This window comes from Dufourea novaeangliae, unplaced genomic scaffold (genome assembly GCF_001272555.1).
Source record: "Dufourea novaeangliae isolate 0120121106 unplaced genomic scaffold, ASM127255v1 scaffold248, whole genome shotgun sequence".
NCBI classification, from domain to species: Eukaryota; Metazoa; Arthropoda; class Insecta; order Hymenoptera; family Halictidae; genus Dufourea; species Dufourea novaeangliae.
Window position 1 is genome coordinate 2,065,243 of NW_015374156.1, and position 19,837 is coordinate 2,085,079.

At 33.8% G+C, this 19,837-nt stretch overlaps 1 protein-coding gene across 1 annotated transcript; it reads left to right on the forward strand.

Annotated features, from left to right (window-relative positions):
* Positions 1-10,632: 10,632 nt before the first annotated feature.
* On the forward strand, positions 10,633-17,276 carry LOC107191892. The gene is made up of 5 exons (XM_015581034.1): positions 10,633-10,812; positions 14,070-14,270; positions 14,822-15,040; positions 15,620-15,895; positions 17,157-17,276. The coding sequence occupies exons 1-5, from the start codon at positions 10,633-10,635 to the stop codon at positions 17,274-17,276; spliced, it is 996 nt and encodes a 331-aa protein (XP_015436520.1).
* Positions 17,277-19,837: the final 2,561 nt, after the last annotated feature.

Consider the following 19,837-nt stretch of genomic DNA (forward strand, 5'->3'; position numbering starts at 1 on the left):
ATTGTGTTTGTTGCTTTTGCGATTAATAATCTTAGTGCGGGGCCATGGAGGACAATGACAAATGTTATTAGGAAATTACATAATTCTAACATTCTTGTCAAAATACACAATTTCTTGTGCTACAGAAATTTCTAAATAAAATTTACACAATTAATTTACATATACTGAAATATCTTACGTGAACCAATAAGTAGCTCACTTTTTTTTGTGAAACCCCGTATTCGTTTCGAAATACGCAATTCAAGTATCTATCCTATATCGCCATTTTAATTAAACAGAAGATTAAAAAAATATTCTCAATCTAAAACGTATTGTCACCATACAGAATTATAGTAAATTGCATACTTATTGTCTACTCCTAATACTTATGAGCGGGAGTGTACGTAGGGGTTGAAAGAATAAAAAGAATATCAAAGTCTCTTGTCGCCGTATTTTTATCGACGACAACCAATTTAGTTCTACGCTTTCGGGTGTTCGATGAAGCGAACAAACGATAAGAAGAACCGAGTTCTCTACGAATGGCTCGTGGAAAATTAAGTTTAACGAGCTGTTTCGTTCAAAGAGGGGCGTTAGAAGAGACCGATAAAAGGAAGCTGTAGGAACGCGCGAATAAAAACTACAAGATGGCAGTTTTCTGTAATCATAAAGGTCTCTTTCAACGGCGACCTTCTTTGAACCGCGGCGCACAGCTGTCGACCAAGGCGGCCAGTAATTACCGGATTAATTAATTAATTGCCCGGCTTTCCGATGCCGCGTGAAGCTTATTCGCATTACGAGATTGCTAAGGATATATATTGTACGGACCTCGCGATGACACCGTTTCCGAGAAATCTACGTGCCTCCCAATTGTAGTAATCGGTTGCATTTCCACATCTATAGGGTGTTTCAAAAGTCACGGGGTGCGCAGTGAAAGCTTAATTAATTAATAGATCGCTCAAATGAAATAATGAAAATGGTTCCATAGATGCATTTACTCAGAAAATTTAAGAAACAGTCAACAATAATTATTTCGAAGTACGATTACACTGTTCAACATATTATGTTAATTTTTTTCGAATTTGTAACCTTTAATAGGCGTTTCTGGACAGATCTTTATTATCCGAATACTGTTTTTTCCCAGCAGTAGTAGAGTTAGTAGTTGTTGTAAGTAGAGTAGTACAGTTATCGAAAGAATCAATTTTAAAAAATTGGAAATTTTCAAGTTTGGAGGTGTATTGTGCTTTTACAGTAATAGTTATTCAGTTGCTTGTCACATGAAATAATTTTCTGGATTCTCCAGAACAAAATGATGTAAATTGTTACTATGTTATAGACATCTAAATATGTTTAAATAATGATCAAAGTGAAAGGGACAACCAAAACGCACTAATATTTGCTGATATTTTTTATTTTATTTCAAAAACTAAGGGTGTAGGAGAAAGTTTAATTATAGCACGCGGTAGACATTTCTGCTAATTTATATGCATTTATAGCACCCCCAATCTCCAAAACACATTAAAATAAAAGTTTTAACAAAATTCAACGCTATTTATGTACCTATCATTACTATAAAGAAGACCTTAGTGTACACATTCCTCAAAATTCTGTCCAATTTTAATTTTCATACATAAGTAGTTAAAATTGTTAATTTGCATAAACTTACACGGTCTAATTATGAATCACCGAAGCAATTCGAGACATCTGTTTCCACATCACTTTATTTTCTGTAAGTTCTGTGGATCGCACAAAAATCAAGTTAACCATAAATATAATTTTCTTAGAAAAGTTTGTATTAAAAATTGGTCGAATATTTAACAATATTAGAAAACAGGCTTGGAAATTATGACGTTACTGTTCTCAGTGTCTACTTCGTTCTAGCAAGAGATCTTTACGATGGACGAACGGAAAGCAGAGCCACGAACATACACACGCTGACGTTCATCATTTTTTGTAAAAAAAAAAAAATAAATAAAAAGAACGACTCGTTCGTCAGGGCGTGAATCACCTGTATACTGTCTTTCGTTTCTCGACTTTCCATCATTTCGACCCGGAACCACCGGGGGCCCGTCTGTTTTATCCACACGCTCGTCCCACTTTTCCGCGCGATTGCTCAATCCAGGAGGTCAGAGTTAATCTGACTCGTTAAAACCTTATACCGTTCCATGATTCCATCCTTCTCGGCGACACCTGTACCCCCCTGTTCGATATGTGAACCTTTTGACAGCACCCCGCCAGGTAGTTTTTCGTTGGAGTAAAAGGTGGTTCTTTGTTCCTTGTCTGATTTTTTATAAAGATTTCGAGATGCAAAATAAGTTTTTGACGTGATTTGTGAAGGCATATGTGAAGATTAGATTTTCTTCCATTTTTGAAGGATTTTATTATGAGAAGAATAAGACAGAAAATGTATTAGGTCTAATGTTAGCTTTACCATTTATTATATGTCACATAATCGTGAATATTATAAATACATAAAATCAGCAGTCTAGTGATCACAATATTGCATGGTCGTCGCTGTGTTCGTAAAACAAAATTATATATTTTTAAACGTGAATAAATGTTTCGCCAGGTAAATGGCAAAGAAGTTACAGAAAATGAGGGAAATTATTTCGAATAACAGACGTGTCAATTGTTCAATATTAATAAAGATTTTCATATAGAAAAAGCACTTAGGTTTACGTGCATCTAATAAATTACTACATAAATATACTGACTAAGAGTATCACGAGAATGTTTAAACTTTTTGTAGGCGCAGTAACAATTGCAAATGTACAATTTGAAGCAGTAATAATTTTAATCAAGAGAAAACATGAGAATACTTAAGCTAGAATATAGATATCGTCAGACTCTTATGTCTGGTTTTAAGAAATAAATGAAACTGAATTCTGAGTCATTTCAGTTGTTCTCCGATTATTTGCGTCATGGTGCTCTATATGGGTGTACTCCCGATTTTTAATGGAAAAAAGGACCGAGAATTTTATATTTCTATGCTACGCAATTACAACGTGAAGACTAAAGTCCGATCGTCTAGCGTGTTCTAGGTAATGAACCGTGATTCCACGGCTCTGAAGATTTAACTGGAACTACACAGAGAGTCCAGTTAGTAGTCATGTTCAGTCACGAATGAGCGAGGTGTAATGAATTTTTATGAAAAATATCAATCAGATTATCCTGAATTCGTTCCAGTTTCAATTACGAGTGCCACATTATCTTCTTATATTTTGAGGACCTCGTAGCAGCTTTTTTATGGGAAACGCAAACGAAAAGAAAATTCTACATATCAAAGGAGAGGAATTTAATATGTTCTTGACGGTGTATAAAATGTAAAGTGTTAAGAAATAATATTTTTTACTTTATGAATTATTATTCTATGTTTGTTGTGTCTGCACTTCAAATTCATAACAAGCTGAATGCAGTTCTCTTTAGAATCGAATAGAATAGTCTGTGAAAGATGTAAAAGTAAGGAATTGTATTTTTTCTGTGTAGATATTCTTAAGTTGATTTAATATTATTTTAATTTCTGTCTGCATGGTACTTATTAACAAATTGTATTAATTCTTTAATACTTTCAGTACTAGAATTCTCCGACGTTTAAGCTTTATTTATTGCAAGAGGTCCTTCAGAATATGAGTGACAAGGCATTCCACGTAATTGCTTATTTATCTTCTCAAGTGTAAACACAAATACTTTTTACCTTGAAGCTGCAATGTGTAAATTTTATCTATATTCAAGTTAAATATATTTCATGAAAGGACCTCCACATTTTTCGAATATTAACGTTCACGAAATAATTACAAGAATCACAGTTAAACGAGTTTTAGCGATTAAAAAGATTCAAGTACATGATATTCGCCTGAACAACCATTGAAATACCATTGTATAATTAAAAGATCATCTGCATAAATGTCTTCATCGTTTTTTTTAAGTTAACCAATTCCTTGAATGAAGTCTCCAATGTAATCTTCACTGATAAATGCAGTATACAGTCTGTGAATTACCGTGTTTCATAACTGAATGTGACTCTCTATTCTAATAGTATCGGTGATATTATCATTGAATGTTATACGAACTCGTACGGAACATAACGAACCGTGTTACTGTGAAGTTAAAATTCCGTAAAGCCTCATCTCCTCCATACAAAGGTGCTAAAGTAATATAAGTAGTTAATAACGAAAATAAAGAAAATAGCAACACAAATAGGATATTTTGTATATAGGATATTGACGTCGTAACTAAAACTTTTGTTCTATCTACACACATAATCCTTTTTTTTTTCTTTTAAATCTCTCCCCAAAATCATTTCTCCAATTTTCAAAAAATTCCTCCGTTACCAAGTCATTGTTCATAGTGAAAGTGCTCCGACGATAAAGTGTTAAAATGCATGTATTTCGGCTGAGAAGTCGATGCGATCCAGTATCGGATGATTCACAGTAATTTTGTCGCTGCACGTGTCACAATTGATCGAAGCATTGTGTTTATTCATAAGATATAAATGTGTAAACTTTGGTCGGCTAATCTTATTTCTTGAAACTGTGTCTTAATCACGTCTTGGGCGATCATTATAAAAACACAAATTTTATTGGACAATGCTTCTTTCCACCACGTCTACTTACCAATGAGACACAAGAAGAGTTACATATGAACACTATAATTATAAGAAATCTGAATCTATGGAACTAATTCCTTCAATTTGACGTTAATTCTTCGAAGACTATTTTAATCTACTTCTTTAGTGAAATATTTCTTCGCTAAACAACTTGCGTTTACCAAGAACATCTGATTTCCAGAAAATTTCATCGAGTTCAAATATGAATGTAACTTCAAGTGTTCGCGTGTAAATCTCTTTTCGTAAATTCTAAACACCGCTGAACCATATTCAGTGCTAAAGGAAGTAGACACTGCGGATATTTATGCAAATTTGCGCTTTCGTAAGATATTTCATGCAAACGAGATTCAAAGAAATATTCATTTCATCAGTTAAGGTGCTTCGTTAAGGTAGAGAAATTAAATGAAAAGTTACTGAATTTTTGCATATCCTTTGCATACATCACAAACGCATAAAACTCATAACCTAATGGTGACTGGTATCGATAATTTTCACTTGTTAAAATGTAGACAGGTCTGTCAGTCAGTGAAATCGTATACTTTCCACGAAAGAACAATCTTTACGTTGATCACGATCATTTAATTGTAAGTTTCATTAGAATTTTACAATTCTACACAGTTTATCGATTTAGTTAAGTGTATTAATATTTTCAAAATTAATCTTAAATTTTATTATTGGGTGTACCAATAAGTAATCCACTATATTTTGTCAAATTCAATACTTATTTTCGAGGGAATCAGAAGCTCATGATGTTTCAGTGGTATTTGTCCTAATTCTTCAATATTTACTGCCATTTTGAAAGAAGAAAATAGTAGAAAGTTATTTTAAATGGAAACTGTGCTACCAGTTTATTAAAAAGAATTTCGACCAAATAAAAAATATTTGTAAAAGTTTAAATTATTTATAAAAAAATATGTACAACTTATCATACCGAACAAGTGTTTTATAACGATACAACGAAAGTGTTCGAAATCATCGACCTCGGTCTCGATCGTCAAGACGCTTGCCCATTGAAATAATGTTTCTCGCTTAATCAACCTTTAATGGATCGCGTTAAAACATGGGAAACAGTGATAAAGGCGGCGTGCACGAGGCACCAGTGCGTTTAAACGCAGTTTCGTCGCGATGGAACAACTCGAGGCAGCGGGAATATTGAATTCTTTCGCCGACAAAGAGCTCAGTGTTCAATGCAATCGTCCGTGTAGGCTAATAATGTGCACGGTATAAAGCAATAAATACTGTAACTAGGTTAACACCGCTAGACACGCAAAGAAATTGATCCGAGATGTTGCTTAACTATGCTCTACTATGAGGATAAATTTTGGTGTCCGTTTTAATGATTGTGTCTTACTGGAAGAACATTAGTGAAAAATACAAATTGTCACTTACCATTTATCAAATATCTACTCTGGTAAATCTTTACAAATGATAAATAATTGCTTCAGCATCCCTTATTCGAAATTCCTGGCAAAAATCGAACGAATAAAATAAAATAAAACCACGATATCAAATTACATACGACGACCATCACTTTTGCAAATACAGATTTAATGCAATCTTTTCCTGATTCTCAAGCTTTTTCCACCGAAGCGACCTTTTACGACGCACCATCGAGTTCCAGAAAATTATTCCGTCCGAATGCCAAACACGTTTCCCTGTTGACAGACATTTTCCGCAATGGAAAGTACAAACAACCCTTTTCTATCCTTCGACGCCGGCGATAGGGGTGGAATAACTTATTGCGCAAACTTTGCCGATCCTTCCTATCCTGAAGGGTGCAAACCACAGCTGTCGAAACGACGTGAGATTTCGTCTAGTCGATGTGTGTAAGTAGATAACAGGTGGCCATGTTTGATATTGCATTTCTCTATCTATCGATGCAGAGGAAATATTGTCCGCGTGATCCTTTAAAATTCAGCTGGGATACGAACATTCTAGTTTTTTTTTTCACGTGCACACTTTTCATTCGGTGTACCAGAAGTGTTTAAACCCGTGCCCTATGATTTTCTTTATATCTGCAGTCTTCAGAATTATTTTATCGTCAATAGTTTCCTAAAAACAAAAGGAATTCTTGTACTTATCGCAATTGTACATTTTTAAAATTTCTAAATACCAATCAAATTAATTAAAATGTTTATTTCACTAGGCTTTGCAACTTAATAAATACTATAAAATAAACATTTGCAGTCTAGTAATAAATTTAGCAAGGAGATATAGATCAACACTGATTCGTGAGAAAACGGCCCTTAGGAAAACAGTAATAATCCTGCTCTCAAAAATATTTATAACAAATTTAAAGGTTGACTTATCTACACATTATATTTTTTCATATCTTAACATAAAAATGCTAACATTAATGTTTGCCACAGATATTCATAAGAACAAGAATAGTCCTTTTTCTCACTTAGGTACCGCTTCTCACGAAAGGTCCTTGTTTCCAAAACTCTCGGTGATTCCCAGAAGCGCTGTCTTTTTCAAGAGCACTCTCTTTTCTCTTCGCGAGGAATTTAGCAAAAAGAACCTGTTTTTTCTTTAATCTTCCTTCCCTGACACACGTCACGACACGTCTCCTCTCGAGGATGTTTTCGGAATTTCCTCGATCCACCTTTTCCCACGCGAAATTCACAAGGAAACGAGATTCACGGTAATGACACGCAGTTTTTGTTTTAAACCAGCGAATCCTACCTGTTCGCTGATAAAGAACACGTATTATTTATTCGAACCTAATATACGTGAAACGGTCTGAATTTCTGAAGAGAAAAAAGGGCGACGAGGAATACTTAGTTTCCTTTAAGTTTCTTTTAATAATTATAAATTTAGTTGAAAATTTAACAGATCATCCTTAAGAGCTTTTAAAATTTTCGATTGCTACCAAAAAATCGCAAGGTCAACGATAGTTACAAAAAATGACATTTTCATAAAAAATTAGGTGGTTATAGATTTTTTTACGGAGATTATGATGGCACGGAAAAAAATTTGTTAATGGCCAAATGAAATTAAAAATTAAGATAACAGTATGTAAACTTAGGTTTCAATGCGTTTGGTAGTAGTATCTCCTAGGCATGTCTGCTATGAGCGTCAACGTTGCTTGTTTTCCTTTGGTTTATTCGACAAACTTTCCAATTTTTTATCAAAAATGAAAAAAAAATTAATTTATTTCATAATAGGGAAAAATTTGTTTTGTTTTTCCACTCGTTTATAAATCTTTTTTCCATTTAACTATTTTGAAGTAATTTGAAATATTAATCATTTAAATTAAGTTGGTAAAACTGATAAAAAGTATAAAGCGCCATATGGAGCCCCAGCTGGATACGACAACAAACGCGGAAGCTACTTTAATACGAGTTCATAACTTAACAAAAAATCCATATACATATCGTAAAAAAATTTGAAAGAAATCCGTCCAAAAAATGAGAAAAAGACAACTACATCTACTTTAGCTATATTATACAATAAAAATTAATAAAGATTTGTATCAAACTCACTTTTTACGACTTTTTGAAGATAACACATTAAAATAATACTTCATTATACCACAACAGTAGGGTTTTTCATAATATCTAACACAAGTGTTCTTTTTCGCTTAATTTCGATAATATTTTGACAATGTTCCATCCCCAATTGTTACACGTTTGCAGAGTAACTGCATTTTTTTTGCGAAGTAAATTCAACGATTCGAACTTCTTTACTGTCGGGGAAACGTCAACGGAAAAGTCAAATCGGATTTTTCTGTGTACGCGACCAGGATCGTCAGGGTCGTCCGGATGACGGAGAAAGGATCCATAGCGCCACTGATGAGCCATAATTACGGTAAATCCACGTGTTGTCCTAGAAGCTGATGGAAGGCTACCTGCGCGGCCACGAATTGTAAAAAATACAGTTTTTCTCTGTACACGAGTGCGCACATAAGTCGCGAGGATTGCGTAAGTATTATTATTATTCCTTTTTTTGTAATTCAACATTATGCCGTAAGATATGTATTAAATATAAAAAAACGTGGTCGTTTTTCAATAAATTGATTCCTGAAAAAATGGTAGCTGGGTAAAGTACTGATTTTTCGTAAAAAAATCACTCGATTTTTGGATTAAAAATGGAATTGCATCAGATTAAATAAATGCTACATTAAGGACTAGATAGAGGAAAATTCCAATTGGCACCGCAAACCGTGTTACTAAAAAAGTCTTGTAAACCTGGCTGCAAAGCTGTGTCTACACTATACAGGGTGTCTCAGCAAACTTGACCACTTCGAAGAATAACTTAACGGTGCGCTTTGTGAACATTTTGAGGCGTGGAACTTAAATTGCATCAAGGGACACATCTTATAAGGTGCGTGCTTTTTTTGATGGTACAAGCATTTCAGAGATTTCAAGGTCACATTGATTTTATTTTTTTAACGAAATGACCTATATTTTTGTATCAGAGTATCAAATTCTAAGTAAAAATGTGTTGACCTGCATACGTTTTAAACTTAATAGTTACCGAGGTATTTATAAAATAATGTTTTGTGTTTTAAGTTTAATGTTCAACTTCAATACAATCACTAAGGATATAACATATAATAAGATGTATATGTTGAATCTTTAATAAACAATCATTCTGCATACACAAGTTTTTTTTATTTTCCCTCTTATTTACCAGTTTAAAGGTATGTAATCTTTAATACACTTTCTCTCCAATATCGATTAAAACTTTTCCCAACACGTACTTCCAAGAAATCATCGCGTTTCTGAGTGAAAGAAGCCCCGAAAAAAACGGTTCATGGGCTGCTTCTCCTACGATCCACGCGTGGAGAACGGAAAAACGATCGACTTCACACGAGTTTCTGTGTGCCGGACATTGTGCAAGCACCGCGCGCTCAAATGAATCGACGCCTATTACGAGGCGGCATAAAGGCGTTCGCTTTCATTTAACGAAAGTTATTTCTGCTACGGGGAAGTCCCATAAAGGGCTATCGTGTCGCGCGCCCCGGCGTTTCGTTGTCGCTCTCGTTCGTCCGTTAATCGTTTCTCGACACTTTGGAAATTGTCGTGACGGCACTGCGCCGACACGCGTTCGGGTGAAATTTCTAAAACGTGATTCAATCTTCTTAGAATCCGTTGTGGATCGTAATAGCGATCCAATTCAGGCACAATGAGAGAGGAATTTATGAGAAATAGTACGGCTATTGGAACCGTAGAAGATCGAAAGTTACGAAACGTTTTTTATATGAAACACGTATCGTTCAGGTTTGAATTGGATTTTGTGAGATGTTATGTTGGGTGTTTCTAAAAGAGGTAATCTCTTTAGGGAGATGGTAATAGGTACCGAAATGGAAATAAAAGATGTTCCATCGATACGGGATTGAAAATATATATTGGAAGCAAGAAATGTTACTGAAGCAATCGTGAAAGGTATCAGCGTTCGTAATTTCCAATATGGCCGCCGTCTCGTCTTATAGTTACTATATGAACCGTGGAGGAGCGAAAGTTACAAAACTCTTTTATGTGAAACATATACATATGTATCCAGAGTTGGGCAGAATTTTATTCGAATAATACACAGTGAAAAATAGCAGTATGTAAGGGTGGCGTTCTGAGCTTTAAACAGTTAGTGAGATTAAATAATGTCGATTCATTCATAAAGAAGTATTATTTTATTATAAAAATTGAAATTTCCACGTTTAAACAATTAATGACAAAATAGTTTTTTTTACCTTTTATTCGTTATTCGATACTTTTTATCTAGATAATGAGTTCGCCCATCTCTGCATATATCGTTCAAGTGTAATTTGGACTTCGTGAGATGTTATATTGGGTGTTTCTAAAAGAGGTATCTACCTGTTGTCCTGATACAAAATATACGTGTGCCTTTTATTCCTCTGCAGAAGAAAATGACACGTTTCTGACATTAGTCGATTAATGAATGCAGCAATTTGTCATTTTCTGCATTCATTTCTTTATAATTAACTAAAATATTGCTACAGTTTCACTTCGTTAAAAATCATAAGTATTTTATAGTGGCTCGAGTAATATATTATAATAAATTCTGTGATAAAAAGGGGGAAGATTTCAATGGAAAATCAAGCGCGCGGGAGGAAGGACATAGCCACAAACGAATATGACGTTTACGAGTTGAGGAGACTTCGCGAGAAGGCAAAAATAGCGAGTATTTTTCACGGGAACAGAAAGAAATTCCAAAGGAACCCACATCTTTCTCACGTTGTTCACGCCTGCCTGAATATCTCTCAAGTCGTAAGGAATCACACAATATTCGGGGAACTGTTAAATAGATTTAAAAACAGGCAATCTACGGTGTATTATCACTTCTATAAATTTATTATGTCAGCAAACCTTATATCGAGTACTCCAAACTGTGGGTAAGGTTGAACAAAATGTTTCACAGGATAGAAATTATCGCGTTTTATTTGAAGGTGGTACACGTTAATTTTATTAGGAAACTAATATTTCGCGTTGATTTGAACATTCTAAGATACCATTATACTATAGCTTTATTTAATCTAACTACCTGGATGTTGTAACGTACAACGAAATCAAATGTGATGACATAAAACACAGTTTTCACGTGAGTATTTTTTCTCGAGAATTCAAGGCTAAAGATGATTAGTGAAATAGAATAATTTAATTTTGTTGGTATAGTCGACAGAAAGACGAATCGATCCTTTATGATAAGTTAACCTTGTGACGACTGTTAATTCAAACGCAAACTGCAGAATTGTATGTTTAAATCTTTGTATTACAAATGCAATATCTTTTCGAAACACTACACACCCTTCACACTTTCTGAATGCGTGTATTCAGCTAATCTGTCATTCAAATTAATTTAAAAAGAAAAATATTTTATTTAATTCTCGAGATAAATTTAAGAACGGAAGACGCGAAAATAAACATTAGAACATTCAGCTTTCCTTTACCTTTCCTTTATTTCTTTTAACAGATCACGTTGTGCAGTTATTATTACCTAAGGTATTTAAAGAAGAATTAAAGAAGAATAGTTCGAAAATATTAAATAGTATTTTAAATATTAAAATTTTATTTTGGGTCGTCCGCGACCCCACGGTGTTCCTAACGCCAAGAAATGAAAGGGTGTCGTTCTAGGGCAGTGATGGCTAACCTTTTAAGCTCGGTGTGTCAAAGCTTGGTAAAAATTTGTCTGATGGGTATCGTGTTAAATATTGAAATATCCCTAATTTTAATGCTATTTTCAGCCCTAGTAAATAAGAGTTATATTTATATTTATAATATAAAAATACAAGAACCACAAAACCACCGATGCGTGTCACTAAAAGTGTCTTGGCATGTCACCTCTGACAGACGTATCATAGGTTCGCCATCACTGTTATAGGGTTAAGAACAGTATAATAAGTAATTCTGATAATTCAGTCCTCCTTTCTTCGACTTAACACAGAAAAATGGCACTCGAACATCATACTTCTACACAATAATCCATATTCCCAGATGGTGAACAAAAATCAGGCTTAAAAACATACACGTACACGCACACACGTGTGAAACAACACGAGCAAAGAATGCGAAAATATTTACGAAACGTAATCGCATTTCGCCCAATAACACAAATATTTTCTGGTGACTCATACCCTTTCCTTCTCCCCTTCGATCAATGCTGCCCCCGATTCAATTTCACTAGCCGCGAATTATCCAGATCTGTGTTTATAGTGTTCGGTTGCAAGCAGGAAGTCGCTTGCAGACACACGCCTGTCTATCTCTGGCGACTGCAATTTCGTGGCCCAGTTCTGGATACCAACTTGCATGCTTAAATGGCGAAACGTGTGATCTTCAATGATTCATTCGGGATCTAACAATCACGATGGATTCCGTTCATTTTGATTATGTAATCAGACACTGAATCTGGACTCGCCTGTTCGTCGCGTAAACGTGCGTATTATACCCGTTGGCCGATTTCTTCGTTCTCTTCCTGATTATTTTGCAACTCTAAACAATCCACGGGGAAGAACGTGTTTGGGTGTTCGATTACGCTCTGTTCCGGTTTCTCTGACCGAGTCTGGTGGAACTTGAGCGGGTTAGGTGGTGTTACAGAGTGATTTGTAAAGAGGACAAATATGCGGTCATATGCGCCGTTTTTTTTTTCATTGGTATCCTAAGTCTAATTTTGAAAAGAATAAGCTAAAGCTAGTTTCAGTTACAGATGGATGTCTTCTTTTTATATTCATTATTTTCACTTAATTTAGTTTTCTGAGATATACAGAGTGTCCCAAAATAGCTTCGACTCCCGGAAATGAGGGGTCCTGGGATGATTTGAAACAATTTTTTCCTTAGACAAAATCTTGTCCGAGGCTTTGTTAACGAGATATTAAGGAAAAACCCTGACCAATCAGAGCGCGAGTCTGCTGGCCGAGTTCCCGCGGTAACGTTGGTTACCAATCGCAGTGCGTGTACAACGTTACCGCAGGAACTTGGCCGGCAGACTCGCGTTCTGGTTGGTCGAGGTTTTTCGTTAATATCTCGTTAACAAAGCCTCGGATAAGGTTTTGTCTAAGGAAAAAGTTGTTTCAAATTATCCCAGGACCCCTCATTTATGGGAGTTGAAGATATTTTGGGACACCCTGTATATCAATTTTGTAGTGTGTGCTTCGAAAGCTGCCGTCATACTACTGATCGCAGATCCTTACAAGGATATTATTGTTTCTTGCGAAGCACATAATGCTTAGAAACTGTGAGGTAATGAATGAAATATTATATAGGTCAGATGGAAAAGGTTCAGATCAATCATATGCATGATTTATCACATCTTCACTATCTTCCTAAATCTAATCTAAGTTATTTGCCACTCGTTGTCGGTTCGGTAGTGACAGTCACCAGAAAAGCAAACGCGCAAACAGGAATTCTAGCTTGAAACAGTCATAAATCTTGTTTACAACTGGCTTAAGCAGGGACGACTAACCACCAGTCGGGTTTTCCAATTGCCTTCCGTTTTCTGTATTCTATGAAATTTGAGGTCATCGACCTGGAATAGCCATATTTGCTTTTTTCTAAGGAAATCATTATTAGCGTAAGGTTATTAATGCATTTATGACAGTAAATGGCTTGAGAAGTGTAGCAAACTAAAGATTTTAATCAAAGACAATGCTATTTATCCCTTATTATTAACATGCTAGGTGTACCAATAATCCACTACTGTACCAAATAATCCATTATTCTTCGTAAAATTTCTGTATTCATTGAGAAAGGACTTCGGTATTTACGTTACCTTTAGTATTTGTTGTCTTCTTCCAACATCCTACGTAATTTTGGTTGAAAAAACACCCGGATTATATTCTGAATTTAACTCCTATCACAACCTTATTGTAACCATACTCAAATACTGGTTGGTACACGCCTAATATTAAAACTCTTGATACTGGAAACAAAATTCGGTCCAATTTTAATTTTTCTATATTTACGATTGATACGATTTCACGCATCTCCATGTTTGGTTCAAGTATTTTCATAATTTCAGGAACTTCCGTTAGTTGATTTGCCTGAGCATTGAAGTGTTTCATCACACCCATCATTATGCGAACAAACAGCGGCGGAAAAAGAATGTATCGGTTCCCCATCTGCCCGAAGAGAGAAATCCACTTTTTTACATGTACCCAATTTGCACGGCGCTGAGCACCGTATTTGCAATTCTTTGGCTTTTCACGACGATTTTTTTCCGGAGGCCTCTTATTGTCAGTAATTTTACTATCAATTATTGATATAGGTTAATTTGACATTTGAAAAAAGTAGAATGAAAACGCTACAATCCGTGCAAGAATATTGTTAAAATATTTCTCTTAAAATTTTATAAGCTTCTATTTTTCTAATTGTTATACTAGATTGATACAACGCAATTTGTCTAATATTAGTACAATAATTTCTCTAAAAAATTGTTTACGAAGAAAGAAGATTTATTGTTACATCAATACCAAACATATTTTTAGTGTGATTTAAATATTTGAAAACAGAACAATTATTTTTTCTAAATTTTTGTAGAATTTCTTACATATACGTATAATAATTCTATTATTAAACGTATCTTATATATCTATAAAAAGTAAGAATAAGCTAATATTTGCATGATACATCAAATGTTTATAACTAACGTTACGAAAAATGTAAAAAGTAGTTTTTCGTTTCTTTGAAAAGTATTTTCTATGAAAAAAGAATTATTAAAGAAACAGAACAATTATATTTATATGACACGTTAGAGAATCGGTTAGAAAATTTCTGATGCATACAGGCTCTCATCGGATCTTTCGTCGGAGCTTTGTTTATGATCCTACTCGGAATAATGGAAATGAAACATGCCGACATATATCTCGATTTGACGAAAATCACCGACGACGAACTGTTACAACATCCAATTTTTATCCACAATTTCGTCATGTGTCTACTATCGATCGCCTGCATGATTATGTATCTCATACAAGGTTGGGTCCTTTTCGATTACTATCAATCGGTACGTAAAAACCCTAATTGATTCCCAATTAATTCCTAATTTACATAGCTTCTAATGCTTCTTAGTGATGTATGTTTTTTTTTCTGGAAACCTGTCAGAAACATAATTTAAATTTCTGTGATAATTTATCTTAATTTTTTGAAAATGAAGAGAGATTACAAAGGAAGATCCTAATTTGTGTAATCATTAATCTTAATTTGGAATTTTTTAAACACCGAGATATGCACGTTTTTGTAAAATGAAAGGAAAACTTTTTTAATGTAACAGGAATGGTGAATCTCGCTATAGATATTATGTTAATGGTACTAACACGCACATTTGTTGTTGGAAAAAATTATACTTTCATATGTAAATATTATATATACATAATATATATTGCATAGTACATATGTACATTGAACAAATATTTTAAGCGGGAGTGTAAAATTGTACATAAAATGACGGCTTATTTGAAAAATTCAAAAATTAATTCGCGGTTTTATCTTTATTACATTTTTTCCTTCATACGATTTTTATAGATTAAGCGATTCAACTTGTATTCTTAAGTGCGAAATGTGATACTGTATGGTTCAATTGCAGATTAAAGAACAAACTAGTGGAGACGTATCTAGCGATTCATCAGCCAGCAGTGAATCTAGCACAAACACTGACAGAAGTTCATCGTTACAGATGGAAGAACAGAATGCGCAAATTAGCGATTCTAGTGCGAACACAGACGTGAGCGAAGTATCCGAAGACCGACCAAAGATTGGCAAACGTAAACGCCAATTAAAAGAGGAGGTCGGTGAATTGGAACTAATTCCCGCTTTGGACCGTTTTCCTTCCTTGTCATCGATATCACAGTCAGTTACTGTTGTAAGTAAACAGTCACCAATGGTATTTAACTCTTATCGAACCTCCGATGTAATAATACGTACGAAATATTTAATCTTATATCTTTATAAAATTAAAGGGTCATAACTAGATAAATAGGTTTCATTTATAACAAATTGATTAAATAAATTTCACGCAAGGAAATTTTTTTTCATTTTCACAATTCAGGTCCTGATTTATAAAAAATGAAAATTAAACAGAATTAGATTTTCTGAATTTGAAATCAGTTAGTACACATTAATAATAGTATAATAATAGTACTACTGTTTTGACAAGTAATATTCTATTAAATATATTATTTGACATACCGTTTTACTGGATCTAAAAAGTGTACGTACATGTACAGTCTTAATTTAGAAGGAAATTCGCGATTTTATGGTATAGTCATACTCCCACCATCTATCAGGAATACTATTCACAACACTGTCGATAAGTTGCCAACTGTTGATAATGTACCCGGGATTTAAAAAAAATTACTGTAGACATTCGTTTCTTGCACTACCGTTATCTGTACGGAAGCCACGCCCCTTGCTCACACGTATTTCTCACACACGTGCGCGTACCCTACTCTGCCGCCCAGTACGCCCAAGCCAGAACACATACGGTATCGCGTTTAACACGCATATCTCATCATAAAAAGCGAAATGTATATAATACTGTTTTAATAATGTTTTTATTGGTGCAATGAGTATTGGTGGAATGAATATTAGTGGCAATTTGATTGCTTCTTGCCTCGCGGATCATACGTAATGGGTAAAAGATGCTAAAAGTATTTTATTCCATAATATTTCAATATCATGAATACAAATAACATAATTAACTTTGAAAACTTAGAAGATACTCCACCTACGAAAAACTTGTTACTACTAAGTAATAGCCCTCTTCATACTGAACAACTTCTGTGAATAAACTTTTCTGATATCTCTAAAAGTAACGGAGATAATTAATGTAACCGTAAAGTGCGCATATCCAGCCCATCCTATATGTAGCTATGTCGCACGACTGAACGGTCGAGTGGTGGGGAAAGTGCTCGGGTAACTGGCAACCATAGTGACCGATTCTTGCACGGTTCTTGGAATTCTGATCCTCTACAGCCCCGACTAGTGCGGGAAACGAATGTCTACTGTAATAATCAATGAAAATTACATATGAAATATACATAATACACCTTCACTATATTTTAATTTTAATAATTTAAAATTATACAAAGAAAGAATGAAATAATATGAAATCTTATTTTTAGAGCATCGAGGACGAACCCGTTATTTTGTACTGCTGCTTAATTGACTGTTATAATTACATAAAGCATCAACACAACATGAAGCAAACAGTCCACGAATTTCAAGTTATTCATGTAATGTAATGTTAATCATGAAATAATATAATGATACACAATCAGTCATTCAATTTGTATTTTTAAGTCCTTTCTAAATTCTCTGAACAAGGATTTAAACTGCCTATCTACTTTGAAATACTTTTCCCGTGAGATACACATATATTTTAATTATTATTATTAAAAAATTGTGCAGTATATAAATAACAATTTAGATAATTAAAAAATTATATATAGTAAAATGTATCTAATGCGATTATTTATAATATCCAATCTAAATTGCTTTATTATTGCCACTCCTTTCCTTTCACTCTCTTTTTAAGTGACCTGGTATTCCTTTCATTTAAAATGTTCCGCACCACCTGCCGTGTCTCGAGTTGTTAATCCTTCCTTCCGTTTCTCCTCCTTTTCTTTTCCGTTTAATTAACCCATTTCTTTTCCTTATTCTCTCCAAAGGAAAGGCGTGTTAGTAAACTTAAGTACGAAATTTCATGTTAAAGAAAAAGAAATGAAAATCAAAGAAAATTCAGTAAGAGAAGAGATATGCTCAAATAAATGAGTCTGTGGGGCCAAGATATAGTACAAAAAAAAGTGATTTTAGTAACTATTAAATCCGAAATTTCATGTTAAATAAAATAGAATGAAAACCAAAGAAGACTAGGTAGATCATTTTAGTAAATATTTGTACTTGGAATCTTTGGTTTTCATTTCTTTTTCTCTACCAGTAGGGGTATTGTATATGAATCTATGAAGTCAAAAAAAGTCACTTTATAGTAAATAATAAATACTAAATTTCACTTTATAGTAAATAACAAATACTAAATTTCGTTTTAAAAGGAATAGAAATAAGAACTAAAGAAAATTCGATAAAAGAGGGGATACGCACAGGATATGTAAATTTATGGGGTGTATAAGGTTGAATAGTCAACCATATAATTTCCGTTACACACATACTTAAGTAATAAGTATCTATTAAGAAATGTGACGCAACGGTTGTAACCTTGCAGTTTTGCAGTTCACTGCTATAAATTCCGGTGAAGCGTACGAACTTCACGATGCCTTGCATCCAAGTGAGACAATATGACGTCATCGTGCAATCAGCGAACTGATGTCACTCATGAGGGCGTAGAAATCGGCGCAATGTAACGTGTAACGTGTCATACACAATTCGCGAGACTGGGATTTAGAAGATTTAGCCGAGATTGCACTTGAATGACCTAAAAATATAATCTTTTCGATTTCTTCACTCGTTCTGGTCTTAACAATTTCCTTATTATTACAACAGTAACAACACCATTTTTCCAAGTATCTAAAGCTTTTAAAAATCGCTATTTTACAACTGAACTTTTTTTTACGATTCTATCGTAGTTAGATGATAATTAAGTATAATAAAATCATAAAAAATAGTTCAGTTTAATTTTAGATTAATTTTCAGATTTAATTTTTTTTTACTAAAGCTATGTTGATCAGTATTGGATAAAAACAGTTTATTATTCTTTTTAAGAAATACGTTAGTACTGTTGTGTTATGAAACGTTTTAAAAATTCTTTTCCGAATTCTTATAAGGTGAATAACGCGTTTGAGTCACGCGAAGTTAATCGATCACACTTTTTTATGTCTGTCGTACATACAAGACCGAGGAGTGAATCAGAGTTCTGTAGTAGAACATCAATATCGGTCAGTTTGTAAAGAACAAACCGTGTGTTACTTAATACGTTGCAAAACATAATAAAATTACAGTCAAAATTTACGTCTACACTAGTGAAAATTTGTTACCCTTTTACATCGAAGAATATATGAAAAAGTAAATCGAATCTTCTACTGCCTTCCACGAAAACTCGCGTCTGACCATTAGCTTGAATGAATCTGATCGCATCACAGTGTTTCTCAGCTTAATTCATCTACAAAAATAACGTGTGACGAGAAACAAACGAATACCAAAACACTTGCCTGCATAAAACGAAAATAATGTTTGCAGAAGTCTAATGAACACTTGTAAAAAAATTAGACAGACAGACATTGAATGTGACAATTGTTACGATCACTTGTATAATTTCTCTAAAATAAAGTATCACAATGAAAATTACACATGTAACATAAATGCCTCGAAAATGGTAAAACTACTTATTTTAAACCAGCGTAATATTTTGTAAACAATTTTTTGAAACTAATAATAATAAAATCCATAAGAAACAAATGGCCATTTGAACTTTATACATATCAAAATTACTATGTTATACCTGCTATAATTGTAATTATGTAGAATTTCTTTAATTGTTTTTGTATGGATACAGAACAACAATGGAGATTAAAGTTTATAGAATTATAGCAAATTTTTGTCAACAGCATTTACAACCTTCTATACAAACAATTATTTCTCACCAACTCAATAATAGAATTATCCTTCAATGTTCATTACAAAAAAGTGCTGTTACATTTTCGTCGCATGATTTTTCAGATAATAGCTAGATTCAAATTAGAAGATCTTAAATTTGAGAGGCACTGTACTACTGAGACGACTCTGGTATAGTAAAATGGAGGTTACACACAATGCGTGCGTAGACGTAGCCATATAGCGTAGGTGTATAAAG